The sequence below is a fragment of the Mus caroli genome, unplaced genomic scaffold (genome assembly GCF_978045245.1).
Source record: "Mus caroli unplaced genomic scaffold, Mus_caroli_1 scaffold_12, whole genome shotgun sequence".
NCBI lineage: Eukaryota > Metazoa > Chordata > Mammalia > Rodentia > Muridae > Mus > Mus caroli.
This window is the reverse complement of record NW_028227267.1, coordinates 47,577,129-47,595,961: the sequence shown is the minus strand read 5'-3', so window position 1 is coordinate 47,595,961 and position 18,833 is coordinate 47,577,129. Positions and strand designations below refer to the sequence as shown.

General features: G+C 40.5%; 1 protein-coding gene across 6 annotated transcripts in view; it reads left to right on the top strand.

The window, feature by feature from the left end:
• The window catches only part of Chd8 (chromodomain helicase DNA binding protein 8), a 61,086-nt gene that overhangs the window by 23,703 nt on the left and 18,550 nt on the right, over positions 1 to 18,833 (top strand). For all 6 annotated transcript variants that reach the window (XM_021181311.3, XM_029469309.2, XM_029469310.2 and 3 more), the window contains exons 4-17: positions 740 to 1,125; positions 2,128 to 2,242; positions 6,815 to 6,997; positions 7,201 to 7,269; positions 7,817 to 7,872; positions 8,333 to 8,450; positions 9,722 to 9,805; positions 11,828 to 11,965; positions 13,198 to 13,319; positions 13,469 to 13,712; positions 14,997 to 15,173; positions 16,760 to 16,903; positions 17,073 to 17,328; positions 18,504 to 18,714. In XM_021181311.3, coding sequence (XP_021036970.1) covers positions 740 to 1,125; positions 2,128 to 2,242; positions 6,815 to 6,997; positions 7,201 to 7,269; positions 7,817 to 7,872; positions 8,333 to 8,450; positions 9,722 to 9,805; positions 11,828 to 11,965; positions 13,198 to 13,319; positions 13,469 to 13,712; positions 14,997 to 15,173; positions 16,760 to 16,903; positions 17,073 to 17,328; positions 18,504 to 18,714 — 2,303 coding nt within the window. The remainder of the gene's footprint in view (positions 1 to 739; positions 1,126 to 2,127; positions 2,243 to 6,814; positions 6,998 to 7,200; positions 7,270 to 7,816; positions 7,873 to 8,332; positions 8,451 to 9,721; positions 9,806 to 11,827; positions 11,966 to 13,197; positions 13,320 to 13,468; positions 13,713 to 14,996; positions 15,174 to 16,759; positions 16,904 to 17,072; positions 17,329 to 18,503; positions 18,715 to 18,833) is intronic.

The window sequence follows — 18,833 nt, the reverse complement described above, 5'->3', positions numbered from 1 at the left end:
TAGAAAAGGAAAAGAAAGGGTCTTGTCACTGCCTTCAGTAACCATTGCTGCTTACTGCAGTAAATTCTAACTTCATACCTCGGAACTTCACCCATGGAAACCTTGTTTTGCTTAAATCATGCAAAGATGAAGCATTATTGTTGAATTTGAGGTGATAATTTCTGTAATATTTATCTTTAAAATGTTTGTTGTCTTTATTATGACATTGTGGGGGTCAGGTAGGGAGAATAAGCCTGAGCTGTACTCTATAGCAAGACTGTTTCCTCAAGAAAGAAAGAGGCAAGCATGGCGAGCCCTTGCCCTTAATCCTAGCCCTCAGTGGGGAGGCATAGGCAGGTGCATCTTTGAGTTTAGGCCAGTCTGATTGACATAGTGAGCTCCACGACAGCCAGAGCTTCATAATAGATAGACTCTGTCCAAAATAAGTAAATAGGTAAAAATTTAAGAAGAAAGATGATTTGAAATGCCTGATTTTTAAGGCATATGTACCTAGTTTGTGTTTTGTTTGTGTGTGTGTGTGTGTTAAACAGTATCTCATTATGTAACCCTTTGCTGGCCTGGAATTTAACTATATAGGCCAGCTTGACCTTGAGCTACTGGGCAATCAATTCTCTTTTCTCTGTGTCCCAAGTACTGGAATTACAGGCTTGTGCCCCCATATCTGGATGAGTATACCTAGCTTTATTTAGGCCATTTAAATTGCAAACATGTTGAAACTGTAGTGTCTTTGTTTTCCCAGGCTGGCTCTTCTCAGGGAGCCTCCTCTGGACTCTCTGTGGTTAAAGTTCTAAGTGCCAGTGAAGTGGCAGCCCTGTCATCACCAGCAAGCTGTGCCCCTCATACTGCAGGGAAGACTGGAATGGAGGAGAACCGCAGGCTGGAGCACCAGAAAAAGCAAGAGAAAGCAAATCGGATTGTGGCAGAGGCCATTGCTAGGGCCCGGGCCAGGGGTGAGCAAAACATCCCTCGAGTCCTGAATGAGGATGAGCTGCCTAGTGTCCGGCCAGAGGAGGAGGGTGAAAAGAAACGCAGGAAGAAGAGCAGTGGGGAAAGGCTGAAGGAGGAGAAGCCAAAGAAGAGCAAGACTGCTGCTGCCTCCAAAACGAAGGGCAAGAGTAAGCTAAAGTGAGTATTCCTGCTGCGCAGCGGGGTGCTGGGAACAGCATACTGCAGGATAGTGACTGCTCTCTGCTGCCCCGTGGGGTGCTGGAGATAGCACACTCCTGTGAGGTTATATTGGTGTGAGCTATGTATAGCAGTTACCACAGGAGCTAGGAGAGAACCTTAAGGTACAGGACAGATGAGTAGTTCAGATACCACTTTGCACATTGCTGACTTTTTCATTACTGTCATGTAGAAGATTTCTCAGTGCCCCTACCACCTCCGTATAAGAGAGCTGCTGGACACTGCTTCCCTACCCTTCAACTTCAGTCACTGTCCACTGTAGACCTCTTTCAAGGGAGTGTGGCTTGATAGGTTCTTGTTGCAATCTTAGGTTTTTTTCTTTTATTTCTTGGAGCTACTTTCTTATTAGCTCCAACATACTTTGTATGTTCTTCAAGCTGTATAGCTTTTTCCACCTTATTTAAAAAAAAAAAAAAAAAAAAAAGTTTGGGAAGGCCGGAGAGGCTCAGCAGTGAAGAATGCTGCAGCTCTTGCAGGTGTCCAGAATTCAGTTCCCAGTACCATATGGCAGCTTACAACCTATAGCTCCTATTCAGGGGATCAGACACCCTCTTCTGGCTTCTGTAGGCACCAGGCATGCAGCTGTTACACCTACATATATGGAGGCAAAAACACTTTCCACATAAAATAATGCATCTTTAAAAAAATAAATAAGGAAAAAAAAAGAATTCAGTTTCATCTCTGTTATTTGCTCCTCAGAGAAGTGTCTGTCAGGACAAGGTTATCCTTTCAGGCTAATTGCTGCCTTTTTCAGACTCTGTACTTCTTCGTAGCATTTGTACCATAGACTGGAAAGTCAAATGTTTTTATTTTCAAATAAAATATTTTAGACCCAAATATTTCTGTCTGGAAGTTTAGTATATGACACTTTAGATTACTGGTGTTTGCTTACTCATAAAATATCCTTGCTTTCATTGAAAATGGACTTGGTCTCCTCCTTAGCACCATCACTCCTGTCGTGGGCAAGAAGAGAAAGCGTAACACATCGTCTGACAACTCTGATGTGGAAGTTATGCCTGCACAGTCTCCCCGGGAGGACGAAGAGAGCAGCATCCAGGTAAAGGACCTTAAAGGGCTTAAACATTCTGGCTCTGAATATCTCAAATAAAAGTAGTCCCTATGAAAATGTCAGTACTTACTTCCCAAAGTCCTGTGTTACAGGAACTGAACACAGCATGTAAGCTCATGATGCAGTATAGGAGGCATGTGGGGTACTTTTCCTCGAGTGTGGAGCTGCTCAGCTATCCCTTTGTTCCACTTTTCCTGTGCTTGTGCTTTCTGACAAGAACTCTAGGTGGTTAGGCATAGAGTTTGGGTTGTTTTCCTTTCTGCCTTAGAAGATGAGAGACATAGAAGAAATGAAAAACCAGACCAGAAGACCCTCCGCCTTCAGTTCTCATTTGCTGCCTTATAGAGCTGTCTGTGGCTACAATTGATAACCACAGAAAGAATTAAAATTTGCTGATTAAAACTGGTGGCATTATTTAAAAGTGCTTCCCTGTTGAGTGTGACGTTCTAGGGAATCAGGACTTCTTGTCCTCCATGTTCTGGCACTTGCTAATGTATCTCACTGGTCTGAATTCACCATTAGTAAGTGGAAGTTTGGAGTAAATGAACAGAGTCTCTCTCTCTCTCTTAACTTAAAAAACAAGTTATTTTATGTATCTGGGTGTTAGCTTGCATGTATATGTGTGTGTTGTTCGAATGCCTAGTACCCTTAGAGGTCAGTAAGGGGAGTTGGGTCCCCCTGCGGTGGGGCGTTACAGAATGCATCACCATGTGGGTGCTGGGAATTGACTATAGGTCCTCTGGAAGAGCAGCGAGGGCTCTTAACTTCTGAACCATCTCTCTAGCCCCTCTCTGTTTTTTTATATTGATTAACTTACTTATTTTTAGTTTGTATGTACATGTCCATGCTCATGTGTGTGTTGAAAGAGACACTAGGAGGATGTTGAGTGTCCTTCTCTACTGTTGTCTGACCTATTCCCTTGAGATAGCATCTTTCAGTGAACCTGGACCTAGGATGACAGCCAGCAAGCCCCCTGCCCCACACCCAGCTTTTTATGTGAATATTAGGGTCTTGAATTCAGGTCCTCATGCTTACAAGAGCAGCAAGCGTTCCTACCACCGAGCTTCGTTTTCAGCCCAGATTTCTCTTTACTTGTTTATCTGTTCTTCCTTTCTTCTGGGCTTTGGGATAGGCTCTCACATTTCCCAACTCTGTGTGAAGCACAGCCGAATAGGAACTGCTGCTTCTTCCTCTACTTCCAAGTGCTAGGCATAAACTGCCCTCCTGGGTGGTTTTGCAGTCAAGTGATGTTCCTGTCTCAGGCGAGGTTCACAGGCTTATGCCATAACACCAACTCCCTTTTTAAGACGATCTTGCTTTAGTGACCATACAGGCCTCAAATTGATGATCCTTCTGCTCTACCATCCTGAGTGCCAAGATTACCATCGCCTTCTGGCCAAGGTCACCAGGCAGGCACATGGTGCTTATAATACATGTAGATAGATACTCATACACACAAAATAAAAATAAATCTTTGAAAATATTTTATTATTTTATGTGTATTGGTGTTTTGTCTGCATGTATATCTATACACCACATGTCTACAGTGCTGGTGGAAGCCAGAAGAGGTGTTGCATTCCCTAAAACTAGAATTAGAGATGGTTGTCAGCTACTATGTGAGTATAAGAAATTGAACCCAGTTCCACTAGCAGAGCAACCGGTAACCATTGAGACGTCTCTCTACAAATAAATAAATCTTTTTAAAATTCAGAACCTATAAATGGAAAGGTTGAGACATCTCTCTACAAATAAATAAATCTTTTTAAAATTCAGAACCTATAAATGGAAAGGTTGGCATTTAGTCACTTTGTGTGTCTGTGTATGGTGTAGGACATGCTGAGTGCACATATGGAGATGAAAAGACAACTCACAGGGATTGGTTCTCTCCTTTCACCATGCATGTTCAAGAATTGAACTCAGTTTGTCAGGCTTGCTTTCCAGCACCTTTATCCTCATTTCCAACCTTAAACTCTATATTGTATAGATATTATTCCTTGTTGGAGGTACAGTAATACTTTTTCCATTTTATGGATTTTTCTTTTCACCATGGTAATCATTTCCTTTGCTATGCAGAAGCTTTTTATTTGAGAAAGTCCTGAATTCTGTTCATTGCTGTAGGTATCTAGATCCTGTGCTGGTTTTGTTCCTATGACTTTGTGGTATAATTTGAAACTAGATATTGTGATAATCCCAGCATTGTTCTTTGGCTTAATTATTTCAGATACTTGGGCCTTTTGTGCATCCATATTAATTTTAAGTTAGTTTTTTTTTTTTTATTGCTGAACAAATACTGTGGTAATTTTGATGGGGATTATATTGAGCCTTAGAGTACGTTTGGAGCTGTAGCCCTTAGTTCTTTAAATCCATAAGCATGGGAACCTTTCCTTCTGGTGCTTTCTATTTCTTCTGTTTAACGTTTTCAGTTTAGAGATCCTTCACCCACTTTAGGGCTTTTGTAAATTGGATTTATTTTTTCTTGGTTTCTTTTTCAGCATAGCTGTTTATTTCTACTTATTCTCTGTAGATGGATATGCTCATCTAACTAAAAGTGTTCCATGGTCAAATTTATATATCCATTTACCAAAGTTTGTTGGTTTTGTTTGTTTGTTTGGTTGGTTGGTTGGTTGGTTTTTGGTTTTTCGAGACAGGGTTTCTCTATATAGCCCCGGCTGTCCTGGAACTCACTCTGTAGACCAGGCTGGCCTCAAACTCAGAAATCCGCCTGCTTCTGACTCCCAAGTGCTGGGATTAAAGGCTTGTGCCACCCCTGCCCTGCCCAAAGTTTGTTCTTTATAACCTATAACATTTTTATTTTCCTTCTCATGGATTATTTTATATCTTAAGATACTTAATCATGTAGATAAGCTAAACTTTTATACATGCTATCTTTTTGTTTTTTATCCTACTCTGAGTAGGAATATCATTACTAATTCATTTATTTATGTATTTATTGTATTGAGGAACTATGCCCAAGACTATATATATGTATATATATATTAGACAGATGCCCTACCACTGGGCTTTCTCTCAATCTCTAGGAGAATTGATTTTTACAAATTAGTTTTGTGCTGTGCAAGTTTGCTCAATTTCAGCATTTTTGTCATGTGACTCTTTTTTTTTTTCATTTTCTGGGGATATATTATGTTGAAAAATGTCTCCTTCCCCATTTTTGTATCATGAGCTACATGTATTAAACTACTTTAAAAATTACTTATTTAGCCACTAGAAATAATAAAATAGACCTAAATATATATCTGTAAACATATACTTAAGTAGTATATATCATAATATATTACAAATATACAAATATTATAAATGTAATTATATATATATATATATATATATAAATTTTTTTTTTTTTTTTTTTTTTTTTTTGAGACAGGGTTTCTCTGTATAGCCCTGGCTGTCCTGGAACTCACTCTGTAGGCCAGGCTGGCCTCGAACTCAAGAAATCCACCTGCCTCTGCCTCCCAAGTGCTGGGATTAAAGGCATGTGCCACCACCACCTGGCTATATATATTGTCCTCAAGCCAGGATTTCTCTGTGTAGCCCTGGCTGTCCTGGAACTCACTATGTAGACCAGGCTGACCTTGAACTCAGATTCACCTGCCTCTGCCTACAGAATCTGGGATTAGAGATGTATGCCACAATGCCCGGCTGACCTAAGATAAAGAAAACTGACTCAAAGAAATATTGTTAGCTAAACTTACAGTTTGGTGGTGCATGCCAATGAACCCAGTGCTCAGAAGACAGAGACAAGTGGATCTTGAGTTCAAGGTCACCCTGTCTTCAGAGTGAGTTTTAAGACAGACTGGGTTATGTAGAAAAAGATCCTGCCTTAAAACAACCAATAAACAAAACCAAAAAGTTAAGAAACAAAGAAAAATAGTGGTGTTAACTAAAGAAGTGACATAATAGTACATATGAAATTATATTATTTTGTCAGAACCTCAAGGGCCATTGAGATGGTTCATGAGGTAAGAGTTTGCCATGCAGGCCTGACTACCTGAGTTTCATGCCTGAACCCATAGTGGAAGAAGAGAATTGACACCTCCCCTCATTCTTCCCCAACCCCAAAGCTGTTCTCTGACACACACACTATAACAGTAGTAAGTAAATAAGATATAGGTAAGAAAGAAAACCAACTCTTTAGCTACAGACACAATGTGCCTGATGAGCTCCTCCTGCCCTGCCACAGGTGTGCATTGTAGGTAGACTCCCCCCTGCTGCCCCATGTGAACTTCTTAGAGCACCTAGCAGCCACTCCCAGGGAGGGCTCCTGCTTGCTGTCTGTGTGAACACATGACTATGTCATGGAGGTAGGAAAGAAGCTCATTACCACTGTTTGGTTTGTTTTTATGAGGATGTTGGATCTATTAGCATAAGCAAAGTTTTCCCTTTGAAAGGTTGTGTAGTGTAATAATACCAGTACATGGAGATAGAGAAAGATAAGAGGCTTGAGAGTTCGGGGCTCGCCTGGAGCACAGATACACAATTCACTGTGTCCAAAAAAGTTCTCACTTTGAGAGTTTTGAGCAATTAACTGCATGTCCTCTACAGAAGAGACGTTCAAACCGCCAAGTTAAGCGAAAAAAATATACAGAGGACCTGGATATAAAGATAACAGACGATGAAGAGGAGGAGGAGGTCGATGTAACTGGTCCAATAAAACCCGAGCCCATCCTCCCAGAACCAGTGCAAGAGCCTGATGGCGAGACTCTTCCTTCCATGCAGTTCTTTGTGGTAAGCTAACATTAACCATTTAAGAGCCTTTGCACGTGTGCGTGTGTGCGTGTGTCTGTGTGTCTGTGCCTGCATCTGCAGGCCAGGCAGTAATCCTCTTGCCTCTGTTTCAGTCTCTGGAGTGCAGGGATTACTGGTATGAACTACCACACCCAGTTTTGTTTTTTCAACAATTAGTTGATTGACGACATCTTTTGCTACAGGAGAATCCCAGTGAAGAAGATGCAGCTATTGTAGACAAAGTGCTTTCCATGCGAGTTGTGAAGAAAGAGGTGAGGCCTTTCTGTCTTCAGTGCATTCATAGTATATTTAATGTTGAATTCATATTACTTTTAAAGAACTATTTTTCCAATGATGTAGTCTCTACTAGTGAGTTACATGCCTAGTTCCTAAGCTTTATTTAATGAGTACCTTTGAGTCACAAAATATATTGCTAGTGTGTAGTTATAAGAGATGGTATAAGGGCCAGTTGATGGTGGCACATACTTTTAATCCCAGAATTAGGGAGGCAGAGGCAGGTGAATCTCTGAGTTCAAGGACAGCCAGGCCTATACAGAGAAAAACCCAGTCTCGACCCACTACCCTCAAATAAAAGACAGAGACGATATATGAAAGCTAGCTAGAGTTTTACTTCTTTGTTTTACTACTTGGTTTACAGTGCATAAAAGCGTTTTTTTCAACTCTCAGGCCTTTAGTACTAAATTAGTTCCTTGATTAATGAAATATTCAGGAAACACTAGGATGAAGTTCTCCCGTGTGTGGATGAAATTAAAAGATCTTTGATAAATATATGACTATAATTTCTGTATTTCTTCTCAGCTTCCTTCTGGACAATACACAGAGGCTGAAGAATTCTTTGTCAAGTACAAGAACTAGTAAGTTACATACAGTCAGCTGTTCACCCTAAATTTAGCAGCTCTGGAAGGGCCTCTTATGGGGACTACTGCTCCCTCTAAATCCACAGACTGTCAATGCTTTACCCTACCCCCTTATTTTATTCTTTTTATTTTTTTCCCAAGGACTAGTCTGAAATTTTCAGTGATTAAAATGACTGTTTCTTTGCAGAAAGTGGGGTGAGAACAGTTTTTAAGGCCTTAATACGCTGAACTGTAGTTTGCAACCAACAACAGATGTAGCATTACTTGAGTGCAAGTTGGAAGTGTGGGCATCTAGGTGGCTTGTATGCGCATCCAGGCTTAAGGAGCACTGGCCTCAGCGGCCTCCTGCTAAAGCACATGCTTGCCCACCTCTTGGTGGCTAAGTCTCTAGATCCCCAGGGTTAAAGTGCCAGGCTCCGGGTCTCACTGAGTGACTGGCTTTGTCCATCTACTGTAGCTCCTATCTGCACTGTGAGTGGGCAACCATCTCCCAGCTGGAGAAGGATAAGAGGATCCACCAGAAACTAAAGCGGTTCAAAACAAAAATGGCTCAGATGAGACACTTCTTTCATGAAGTAAGTAGCATAGTATTGACTAATCTTTTTTTAAAATTTTTGCTGGTTTTGTTTTTGTTTGGTTTTGGTTTGATTTGGTTTTGGTTTTGGTGAGACAACAAGGTCTCACTGTATAATCCAGGCTGTCTTCATATTTGCCTTCCTGCCCTTACAAGGGTTGGGACCAAAGTGTACACATGGCCTTCCCTTTCTTTCCTAACACACATTAATTACCAGGCTGTCAGTCTGCAAAGACACACTGGTTTATGTATAGTGTGTAGAGTTTTGTTTTCCTAGGTTTAGTTATGGTCTGTGGATTAGCTGGAATTTCAGACGTTCAGTATTGTGAGGCGGTGATGAGTCAGTTTCAGGAGGGATGATAAAGTAACCTAGTCCTCACCGGGCTCTCCTCTCTAATACTGGTCTTTAGCTATCATAGGCTCTTTAGATACAAGCAACTATCTCACTATGAGAAAACATTTGTGTGTGTGTGTGTGTTAGTTTGGTTTGTTTTTTAATGAGACAATCTTGTGTAGCCCAGGCTAAAGCACTGACTCACTCTGACCTTCAACTTCTGATCCTCTGTCCTCCAGTGTCACCTTTACCTCTGAGAGCTAGGATCATAGGCATGGCCCCACCATTTCATGTGCTGGGGCTGTAATCCAGGGCTTTCTGCATGCTGAACAAGCAAGCACTCTTGTCAACTCAGCTTCATCTCCTGTCTGAGAAATGTTTTAAATCAAATTTCTAATCTAGTATTGGTAAAAAATAGTAATAAAGGAACTTTAATTTCTTATATCTGGGGTTACTACCAAATAAACATTGAAGCTACATAAGCAAGGAAATATTATATTTAACAATTGAGTAGTTTAGTTATTTGTTTTAATTGTAGTATGTAAGCAGAAGACTGAGTGAAAACAGATGAAGAAAATGGAGGTGGCATCTGTATTAAACACTTGGGAAAGCTTCGATATGAAGCAGAGCAGAACAGTTTTGAAGTGATATCTGCTTTATGAAATATAGACAAGCTTGTATGCTTCAGGCACTGGTTCAACAGACAGAATGCGAAGAAGACCTGGAGTGCAGAACATAAATGAAGTCAGTAGCTCCTGTTAGGGAGGAGAGACTGTCTCTGGTAATAGGTGAAAAAGTAGGTTTATAGATTTTAAATGCTATAAACATACACAATTCCCATTAGTTTTTTTAACTTGTAAAGGTAAAGTAGAAAGGTATAGGTAGGTTACCAGACAGTGACTTTCCTGCCTTACTGTTTGGCGTCATCACTCACCTAGGATGAAGAGCCTTTCAATCCAGACTACGTAGAGGTGGATAGGATATTGGACGAGTCTCACAGTGTTGACAAGGATAATGGTGAGGTGAGTTGGGCGCGGAGAAACATGAAAAGCCTCTGCAGATTTCTTCTGTTTGCTTGCCAATCCTTTATTTTTCAGATATGGCCGAAAAAACCCTTGGACTGAAAAGGTATTTCTGAATTTCTTTTGTTGGATTCTTAGAAATACAATGGGAAGGCAGAGGAGTAGAGGAAGCAGAAGTGTCTGTGCCGGGAACCTTAGCGCTTCCTCGGGCTCTGAGGAAGAGCCTCCACACTAATTCCTACCTTAGCGCTTCCTCAGGTTCTGAGGAAGAGCCTCCACACAAATCCTAAATCAATGAGTAGAACACTTGCACAGGCTTCTAGCTTCTGTGTCTCCTGACCTCACCATTATTCAGCCCCCCTCATGTCTCACAGTTCCCACTATGTAAGTGTGGGCTGAGGCTACACGAGCTTAGTTTCAAGTTGTTTTTCTGGGAATTTTTCTTTGTTAAAAGTGGTTTGAGAATTACTACTACTACTTCTACAGATTGGGGGATATATTCTTTTTATTTTCAAATACTTTGAAGTCTTGTAGATTTCCTGTTTGATTCTCCAAAGAATCACACTAGATCTAATCCAAAAATGAACTCACTCATGTCTTAAATTACATTTAGACAACAAACTCTGTTTTCTTCTGAAAAGCTTAATTTTTTGCTTCAAGCCATTGCCGGCTTCACTTCACGAAGGTGTTTGGTTGTGACAGTGACTAGGAGAAGAGTAATTGTGTTCAGCTGGTCTTGTAAGCTAGGCTTCCTAGCTATGCAATTCTACCACGTGTCACTCCAACAGGATCTGTAGCATTGGCCTGTTGTCTTAAGAATAACTCAGCCTTAGTTACACCGGGCCCGTTAATATTTTCATGTCTTCAGACTCTAGTAAAGTATAGTGTATATAATGCATATTCTCCTTGTGGGTTGAGTGTGCATGGTGTTATATGTCCTGGAAGTGACTGGAGAATAGACAAATGGTTAGGGAGTTGGCTACCCTAAATTCTCACCATTTTCAGGGTCTCCGCTTTTCCTGCCTTGCCAGTCTTAGGTTCGCCGTACTCAACTTTCCAAAAGTAACTGGCCTTATGTTCAAATCCTTTAAAATGTGCAACTGGCACTGTGTTAAAAATGTTTTGGTGTTTTCACGTTACAGTTAATATTCCCAATATTTGACAGTAATAGTGTGTGTATTCATGCCCCCCCCCCAATAGGTTTGATTTTCATCTGTTTTGTATAGCTAACAGTGGAAATCAGTATATTCTTTACAAAAATAAGCTAATATGCTAGAAATATGTGATTTATACAAAAGGTTTTAGACAAGTAATAACTAAAATCATTGTAGTAAAGAAAGAACAAGCCGTTGGATCCTTTCTAGGCACTCCTTTGAACCATGCTTGTTGAGGTACTTTCACACTTAATGGTAGCTATTTGAAGAAGGAGTCTGTAAATTGATAATTAAGAGATCCCCATTGAACGCACTAAGCCTAGCACCCCACCTCCCTTTGGTTTTTTGGTTGGTTTTTTTAAGAAATGTTTTCTTTGTCTCCTTGGCTGTCCTACACCTAGCGCTGTAGACCAGGCTAACCTAAAGCTCATATCCCGTGTGCTGGGAATAATGGTATAGGCCACCACATCTGGCTATGCTTAAGATTTCTAATTGTGCTTGCTTTATATAAGCCTAATGGAAATACTATCACAAGAGTGATGGATCATCTTTTTTATTTTATTTTTGTAGTACCTGGTATCAAACCCAGAGCACTCAGCATACTGAGTCCAGTTCTCCACCCCAGCAGTGACTATCTTGAATTGCAAAAATAGGAGTGGTATTACACATACACACATCTGAGCTCCTCCTGCAGTGATGTGTAAAGACCAACCAATACTGTGGTTGGAGCTTCAGCATTTCTTCCTGGAGCCTGTGGTTGGTAGATTCAGCTGGCGTTTAGCACCTGTGGAGCTGTTACTTTGGAATCTGGTTTTGGAGTCAAGTCTTACCCTTTAATCACTGCTACTTTGACTTTCCTTTCTCCTAGCCTGTAATTTACTACCTGGTAAAATGGTGCTCTCTGCCCTATGAGGACAGTACATGGGAGCTAAAAGAGGATGTTGATGAGGGCAAGATTCGGGAATTTAAACGGATCCAGTCAAGGCATCCAGAACTGAAGAGGGTGGTAAGTACATCTGGATTTAGAAGACAAATGTAGTGTAAAGGACTGTCAAGACTTTATTTTCTTTTCCTACTTGCAGTTTTTATTGGTTTAGCTTTCTGTTATAGAAATTCTCTTAACATGTAAGAAAGGGTTGACTATAATATAATATACCAATCATTAAGGCAGAGTTAACACATGTTCGATTGTGTGTCTTATTTTAAATCAAATTACACATCACATCTAGAGCTTCAACAGGCAGAAAAGGGAAAGCAGTACATTTGTTCATACATGGTGGTCTGTACTTGAGTCCGGTTGTATTTTGTGATGTCCTCACTGTCTGCATTTAAGCTTTATAGCACTTGACTGCCTTCCAAGCTACTTGAGATGTTGAGATATTGAAAGTGCAAGGTCGGGCTGGTGAGATGGCTCAGCGGTTAGGAGCACTGACTGCTCTTCCAGAGGTCCTGAGTTCAAATCCCAGCAACCACATGGTGGTTCATAACCACCTATAATGAGATCTGAAGACAGCTACAGTGTACTTACATATAATAAATAAATAAAATCTTTTTTAAAAAAAAGTGCAAGGTCAGCCTAGACAGATGAGATACTATCTCCCAAAACAAAGCACAAAATGTCATATTTATTTGGTTCGTTTGATGTTTGGTTTTCAAGACGGTTTCTCTGTGTAACCTTTGCTATCCTAACTTACTCTGTAAACTAGGCTAGCCTCAAACCCAGAGTTCCAGTGACCTCTGCCTCCCGAGTGCTGAGATTAAAGGTGTGTGCTGTGAAAAGATTCTTCAAGGCTTAGAAACCCAGGGTCCCTCCTGCCTCATCCCTGTGAGGGCTAGGATTATAGGCATACATCACTGCACCCAATTTTCTTTAAGGACTTCATTTAAAATCTTCTTTCTTTCCCCTTTTTTAATATTTATTTTATGTGTATGTGTGATTTCTCTGCACAACAGAAGGCAGCATTGAATCCCATGTCTCTACAGTTATAAACTCTTGTGAGCTGCCATGTGAATGCTGGAATTCAATAAACTCAGAAAGTCTGGAAGAGCAGGCAGTGGGCTTCATTCCTGAACTCTCTCTCTTCAGCCCTCTAAATAGTTTAAATGTAGTTTCCTGGCATCTTCTTCAAGTATCCTGTGGGCTATCTTTCTTTAAAAAATAATATACATTCATGAACACAAACATATTTCACAAGTTATAACCCACTGCTCCACTAATTCAAAGTTTTTACTTTTTAGAATCGTCCACAGGCAAATGCCTGGAAGAAATTGGAGTTATCACATGAATATAAAAACAGAAACCAATTACGGGAATATCAGTTAGAAGGGGTCAACTGGCTCCTCTTTAATTGGTATAACAGGTAAAGAAAAAAGTGAGCTTATAGCATGTCGGCTTAGTCTGGAAATTATTTTTAGACATTTTCTCAAAATGATTTTTTTCCTTGGTAGATTTTTTTTAAAGATGATAAATTTTTGGCATATTCTTCTTCCCATTCCCCAAAATCTACAGGCAGAACTGCATCCTGGCTGATGAAATGGGATTAGGCAAAACTATTCAGTCAATTGCCTTCTTGCAGGAGGTATATAATGTAGGCATCCATGGTCCCTTTTTGGTCATTGCTCCATTGTCCACCATTACTAACTGGGAGCGAGAATTCAATACATGGACAGAGATGAACACTATTGTGTACCACGGCAGCCTGGCCAGCCGGCAGATGATCCAGCAGTATGAAATGTACTGTAAAGACTCACGGGTGAGTTGTATGCTGTGGGAACGCTATGTTTAGAAAAGTAAGGCAAGGTCCCTAGTGTTTCAGGGCCTACAGACAAATGAAAGGTGTTCACTGAGGCTCTCCATGACTTAAGGTGCTTTTTATGTAGTGGAATGAGTTGACTCTGCAGTTTCTATCCAGTAGACATTGTGAGTCACTGAACATTCTGATTTAGTATATGAGTACATTATGTAGATGAACTGCTTGTTTGCTTTGGGACAATCATCCTTGTTGTGTAGCTAGCCTGGTCAGCCTCCTGAAGGCTGCGATGATAGCCATGCACCACACCACCAGCGGATACGAGTATCTGAGACAGACTTCTAGTAACATTGCTGTCCTTTAAAGTACTTTTCAGAGAGAGAAACTTTTGTTTCCTTTTGTTTTGTTTTGTTTTGTTTTGTTTTTCAAGACAGGGTTTCTCTGTGTAGCCCTGGCTGTCCTGGAACTCACTCTATGTAGACCAGGTTGGCCTTGAACTCAGAAATCCTCCTGCATCACCACTGCCCAGCCAGAGAGATAACCGTGGAAATAACTAAATGTGCATTTGCCCTTTTTTTTAAAACAACTAAAATTATAATAGAAGATGCTTTTTCTAAGGGAAACATTTTGAATTAACCATTTTGTATTAATAGCAAATTGTATTAACTACTGTTTTGTTTCTTTTATGATTTTTCTTTTACTTCTAAACTAAATTTTCTCATATATTGTAGTTCTTTATTTTGTTGAAATTATTTGATTTTTGTTAGACTTTAGACAGAGTCCCATATTAACATACTCTGTTGCTACTACCACTTCATTTTAATTAGTTTTAGTGTTTCTGAGATAAAGGCTCAAACTTGTGCTCCTGTTGTCTTAGTCTCTTATGATAACTAGGCTACAGGAAGATACCTGGCTTGGTTTCCACACCCCACCCCCACCCACCCCACCCCCACCCCCTTTGTATGTTTCAGCATTAGTCAACATTTTGTATACCTTACTGTTAACTAAGGAGTGATCTAAGACAGATTTACAGCAGCTAAGCATACAATGGTCAATAATGTTCAGCTCCACTCAGTGAATTAGTTCTGTTATTTTCCCAGGAAGCTGAATCTGTTGAGAAAAGTGTGTATCATGTTCATTGATTTGGCACTGTTTGTTGGGAGTGACAGAAGTTGGTGGTAGTATTTCATGTTAAACTTTCTTAAACATAGCAAGGAAGTTCAGAACTCTGCAGGTGGGCATGTGTTTCGGAGGCACCTTTTCTGACTGCACTGATTCCATGATTAGGGTCGCCTCATCCCAGGTGCTTATAAGTTTGATGCCTTGATCACCACTTTTGAGATGATTTTGTCAGACTGTCCTGAGCTTCGTGAAATTGAATGGCGTTGTGTTATCATTGATGAAGCCCATAGGCTGAAGAACCGTAATTGCAAGCTACTTGATAGTCTCAAGCACATGGACCTGGTGAGTTTCCCAAGATGACTTGTAGTCACTCTGAAATGAAATCTGATTTCCCTGTGAAATGAAAATTGCTGGAACTTAGCAGAGAACAATGGAACCTTATATTAAGGGCCCTGAAGATCATGTAAACGTTTTTGGAAATGAATTGTGAATGGGTGCTTCTTAATCACAAGGAACAATGGAAATGTGCCTTAGTTACCTATCCCAGAGATTAATATCTAAAACAACAACTCTGTTTTTCATGATTCTCTGATTGGGCCATATTCATATAGTCTCTCCTAGGTGTTTGTTTGATTTGGTTTTTGGGACAGGGTTTCTCTGTGTAGCCCTGGCTGTCCTGGATCTCACTCTGTAGACCAGGCTGGCCTTGAACTCAGAAATCCACCTGCCTCTGCCTCCCCAGTGCTGGGATCACCACACCCAACCTTTCCTGGGTTATTAATGTTGCTGCACTCAGCTGTTGATACTAGTTATCCTTTCCTGGGTTATTAATGTTGCTGCACTCAGCTGTTGATACTAGTTATCCTTTCCTGGGTTATTAATGTTGCTGCACTCAGCTGTTGATACTAGTTATCCTTTCCTGGGTTATTAATGTTGCTGCACTCAGCTGTTGATACTAGTTATCCTTTCCTGGGTTATTAATGTTGCTGCACTCAGCTGTTGATACTAGTTATCCTTTCCTGGGTTATTAATGTTGCTGCACTCAGCTGTTGATACTAGTTATCCTTTCCTGGGTTATTAATGTTGCTGCACTCAGCTGTTGATACTAGTTATTCTTTCCTGGGTTATTAATGTTGCTGCACTCAGCTGTTGATACTAGTTTTTCTTTGGAGCACTTATATGTATGGCACATGGCCTCTCATCTTCTAGTGGGCCAGATTAGGTGGGCTTCTCTACAAAGTGATATCAGGCCAGATCACTTCCTCAGGTTCTGCCCATATCACTTGTGGCATCATCTGTAGTCTTCATATATTGGGAAACTATTTTTCTGTGTTTCCATATTGAAAAGGGTCAAGTGACCTTGAGCTATGAGACTCAAGGTGTATTCTTTTTGTCAGAGCTAGCCAAAAGGGAAGCCTGAATTCAAGGGGGTGAACCTTACTGCAAGAAACTATAGTTTCTTTAGTCCACTATGGAAACATTTTACGATTTCTTTGCATAGTTGGATATGGAGAGACATGAATTTAGAAATAATGTAATCTGAGTTACTAGTACTTTATCTGGCTAAAGTCAGCATTTACTTTCAATATGTTAGCTAAGGGCATTTCTTAAATGGTTTTTGTTAATAAGTAAGCAAGAAAAAGAAAACTTGAGCCAGACGTGGTTGCGCATGCCTTTAATTCCAGCACTTGGGAGGCAGAGGCAGGTGGATTTCTGAGTTCGAGGCCAGCCTGGCCTACAGAGTGAGTTCCAGGACAGCCAGGGCTATACAGAGAAACCCTGTCTCGAAACCTCCCCCATCCCCACAAAAAAAAAAGAAAAGAAAAGAAAAGAAAAGTTAAGACAGAAATCTGATCTATTACCAGTAGATAAACTAAAACTAACTGTATACTTGATGGGATTTCTGCAAATTCTCTTCTCATTTCCAGGAGCATAAAGTGTTACTCACAGGGACACCATTACAAAATACTGTAGAAGAACTATTCAGTCTACTTCATTTCTTGGAACCTTCTCAGTTCCCCTCAGAATCAGAATTCCTTAAGGATTTTGGGGATCTGAAGACCGAGGAGCAGGTAAGCCCCTGTCTGATGAGCTATGATTACCTTGTGACATTATCTGTAGTCTTGAGAGAGTGGGAAATGATTTTTTTGTGTTTCCATATATCTTATTTGTTTCTTTTTCTCTTTATGATACGATGTAAAGTGAGTGATTTTTTTTTTTCCTCTTTATAATGAACCACAGGTTCAAAAGCTTCAGGCCATTCTAAAGCCAATGATGCTGAGGAGACTCAAAGAGGATGTTGAAAAAAATTTGGCTCCCAAACAGGAAACTATTATTGAAGTAGAGCTAACCAATATCCAGAAGAAATATTACAGAGCTATTTTAGAGAAGAATTTCTCCTTCCTTTCCAAAGGGGCAGGTCATACCAATATGCCTAATCTACTGAACACAATGATGGAGTTACGCAAGTGCTGCAACCACCCATACCTCATCAATGGTGAGGGGATTTAAAGCCTTAAAAAGAGCAGTATGTTGACTAAACCCTAACTGGGAATATGGCGCAGTGGCTTAGGAAAGGATTGTGTGTGTGTGTGTGTGTAAGAGTGCTACAGCACACGTGGAGTTGAGAGGACAGCGTTGTAAGTCTGTTCTCCTCCCACTTTCCTGTGGGTTATAGGGATCAGACTCTGGTTGCCAGGTTTACACAGCAAGCACCTTTACCTATTGAGCTATCTTGCCAACCACCCTCTCTTAACACTTCTGTTTCCTTGGTTTTACATAGTCCCTCAAATTGATTTTCTATGTACAATTTCATGAGGAAGAACTCAAGTTATTCTTTGTTCTGGGTAAAATTTCTTGTACTTCATTTTGGATTTGGGGTAGGGGAACAGGTATGTTCCATTTTAGTTCTTGTCCGTGTTACTTATGTGTTCTTAAAATTCAGTTACTCAGGAAAGCCCTGCCTTAGAATGTATAGAATGTATAGAAAAGTAGGAGATTAGTTTGGATATTTCCTGCTGCACTTTTTGTAAGAAATGTTGATATTATTGTTAAAAGAAGATGGACAAGAACATTTGCTGCACAAGCATCAGGACCTGAATTTGAATTCCCAGTACCCATATGAAAAATTGGGCATGGCCGCTCACATCTTAAATGCCTCTTGGGGTAGAAATAAGAGGACTTCTGGGTGTGTTAGGAGCTGGCCTAGCTCCAGGTTGTTTCATATGAGACCCTCTGTCAGTAGAAGGTGACAAAGGATGGTAGAGCAGAACACCTGACATCCTAGTTTGACTTCCTAGTGAACTTGGGCATGCTCCTGGGCTCAAATTCACATGGGAATGCAAGTGCTGGTATGCATGCATTTGTGTCTAGAGAGGGAGGAAGGAAGGAAAGGTAAAAGATCATACTACTTAGGTGAGTATGGTGGCATACACCTTTAATCCCAGCACTCCAGAGGCAGAGGCAGGCAGATTACTGAGAGTTTTGAGGCCAGCCTGGTCTACAAAGTGAGTTCCAGGATAGCCAGGGCCACACAGAGAAACCCTGCTGTGGAAGAGGGGGACAACTAAAAAGAGATCATGAGTCTTTTGACTATTTACTTCAAGCCACTAGCTTAACTAAGACTATGTTTTTACTTATCCCCAACATTAACTTTGTCTATTTTGTTTGCAGGTGCAGAAGAGAAAATCCTGATGGAATTTCGGGAAGCTTGCCATATTATACCTCAAGATTTCCACCTGCAGGCTATGGTTCGGTCAGCTGGCAAGTTAGTTCTTATTGACAAGTTACTTCCAAAGCTTAAAGCTGGTGGCCATAAAGTTCTGATCTTCTCCCAGATGGTACGCTGTCTAGATATTTTGGAGGATTATCTGATCCAGAGGAGGTAGGAAGGAATCATTCTAAAATGTTTTGTGGTTATTATAACTTTCATAAAGTTTCAAGCATTGTTGTGGTATATCTCAGTGGTAGAATGTTTGCTTGGTACATGCAGGATCTTCTACT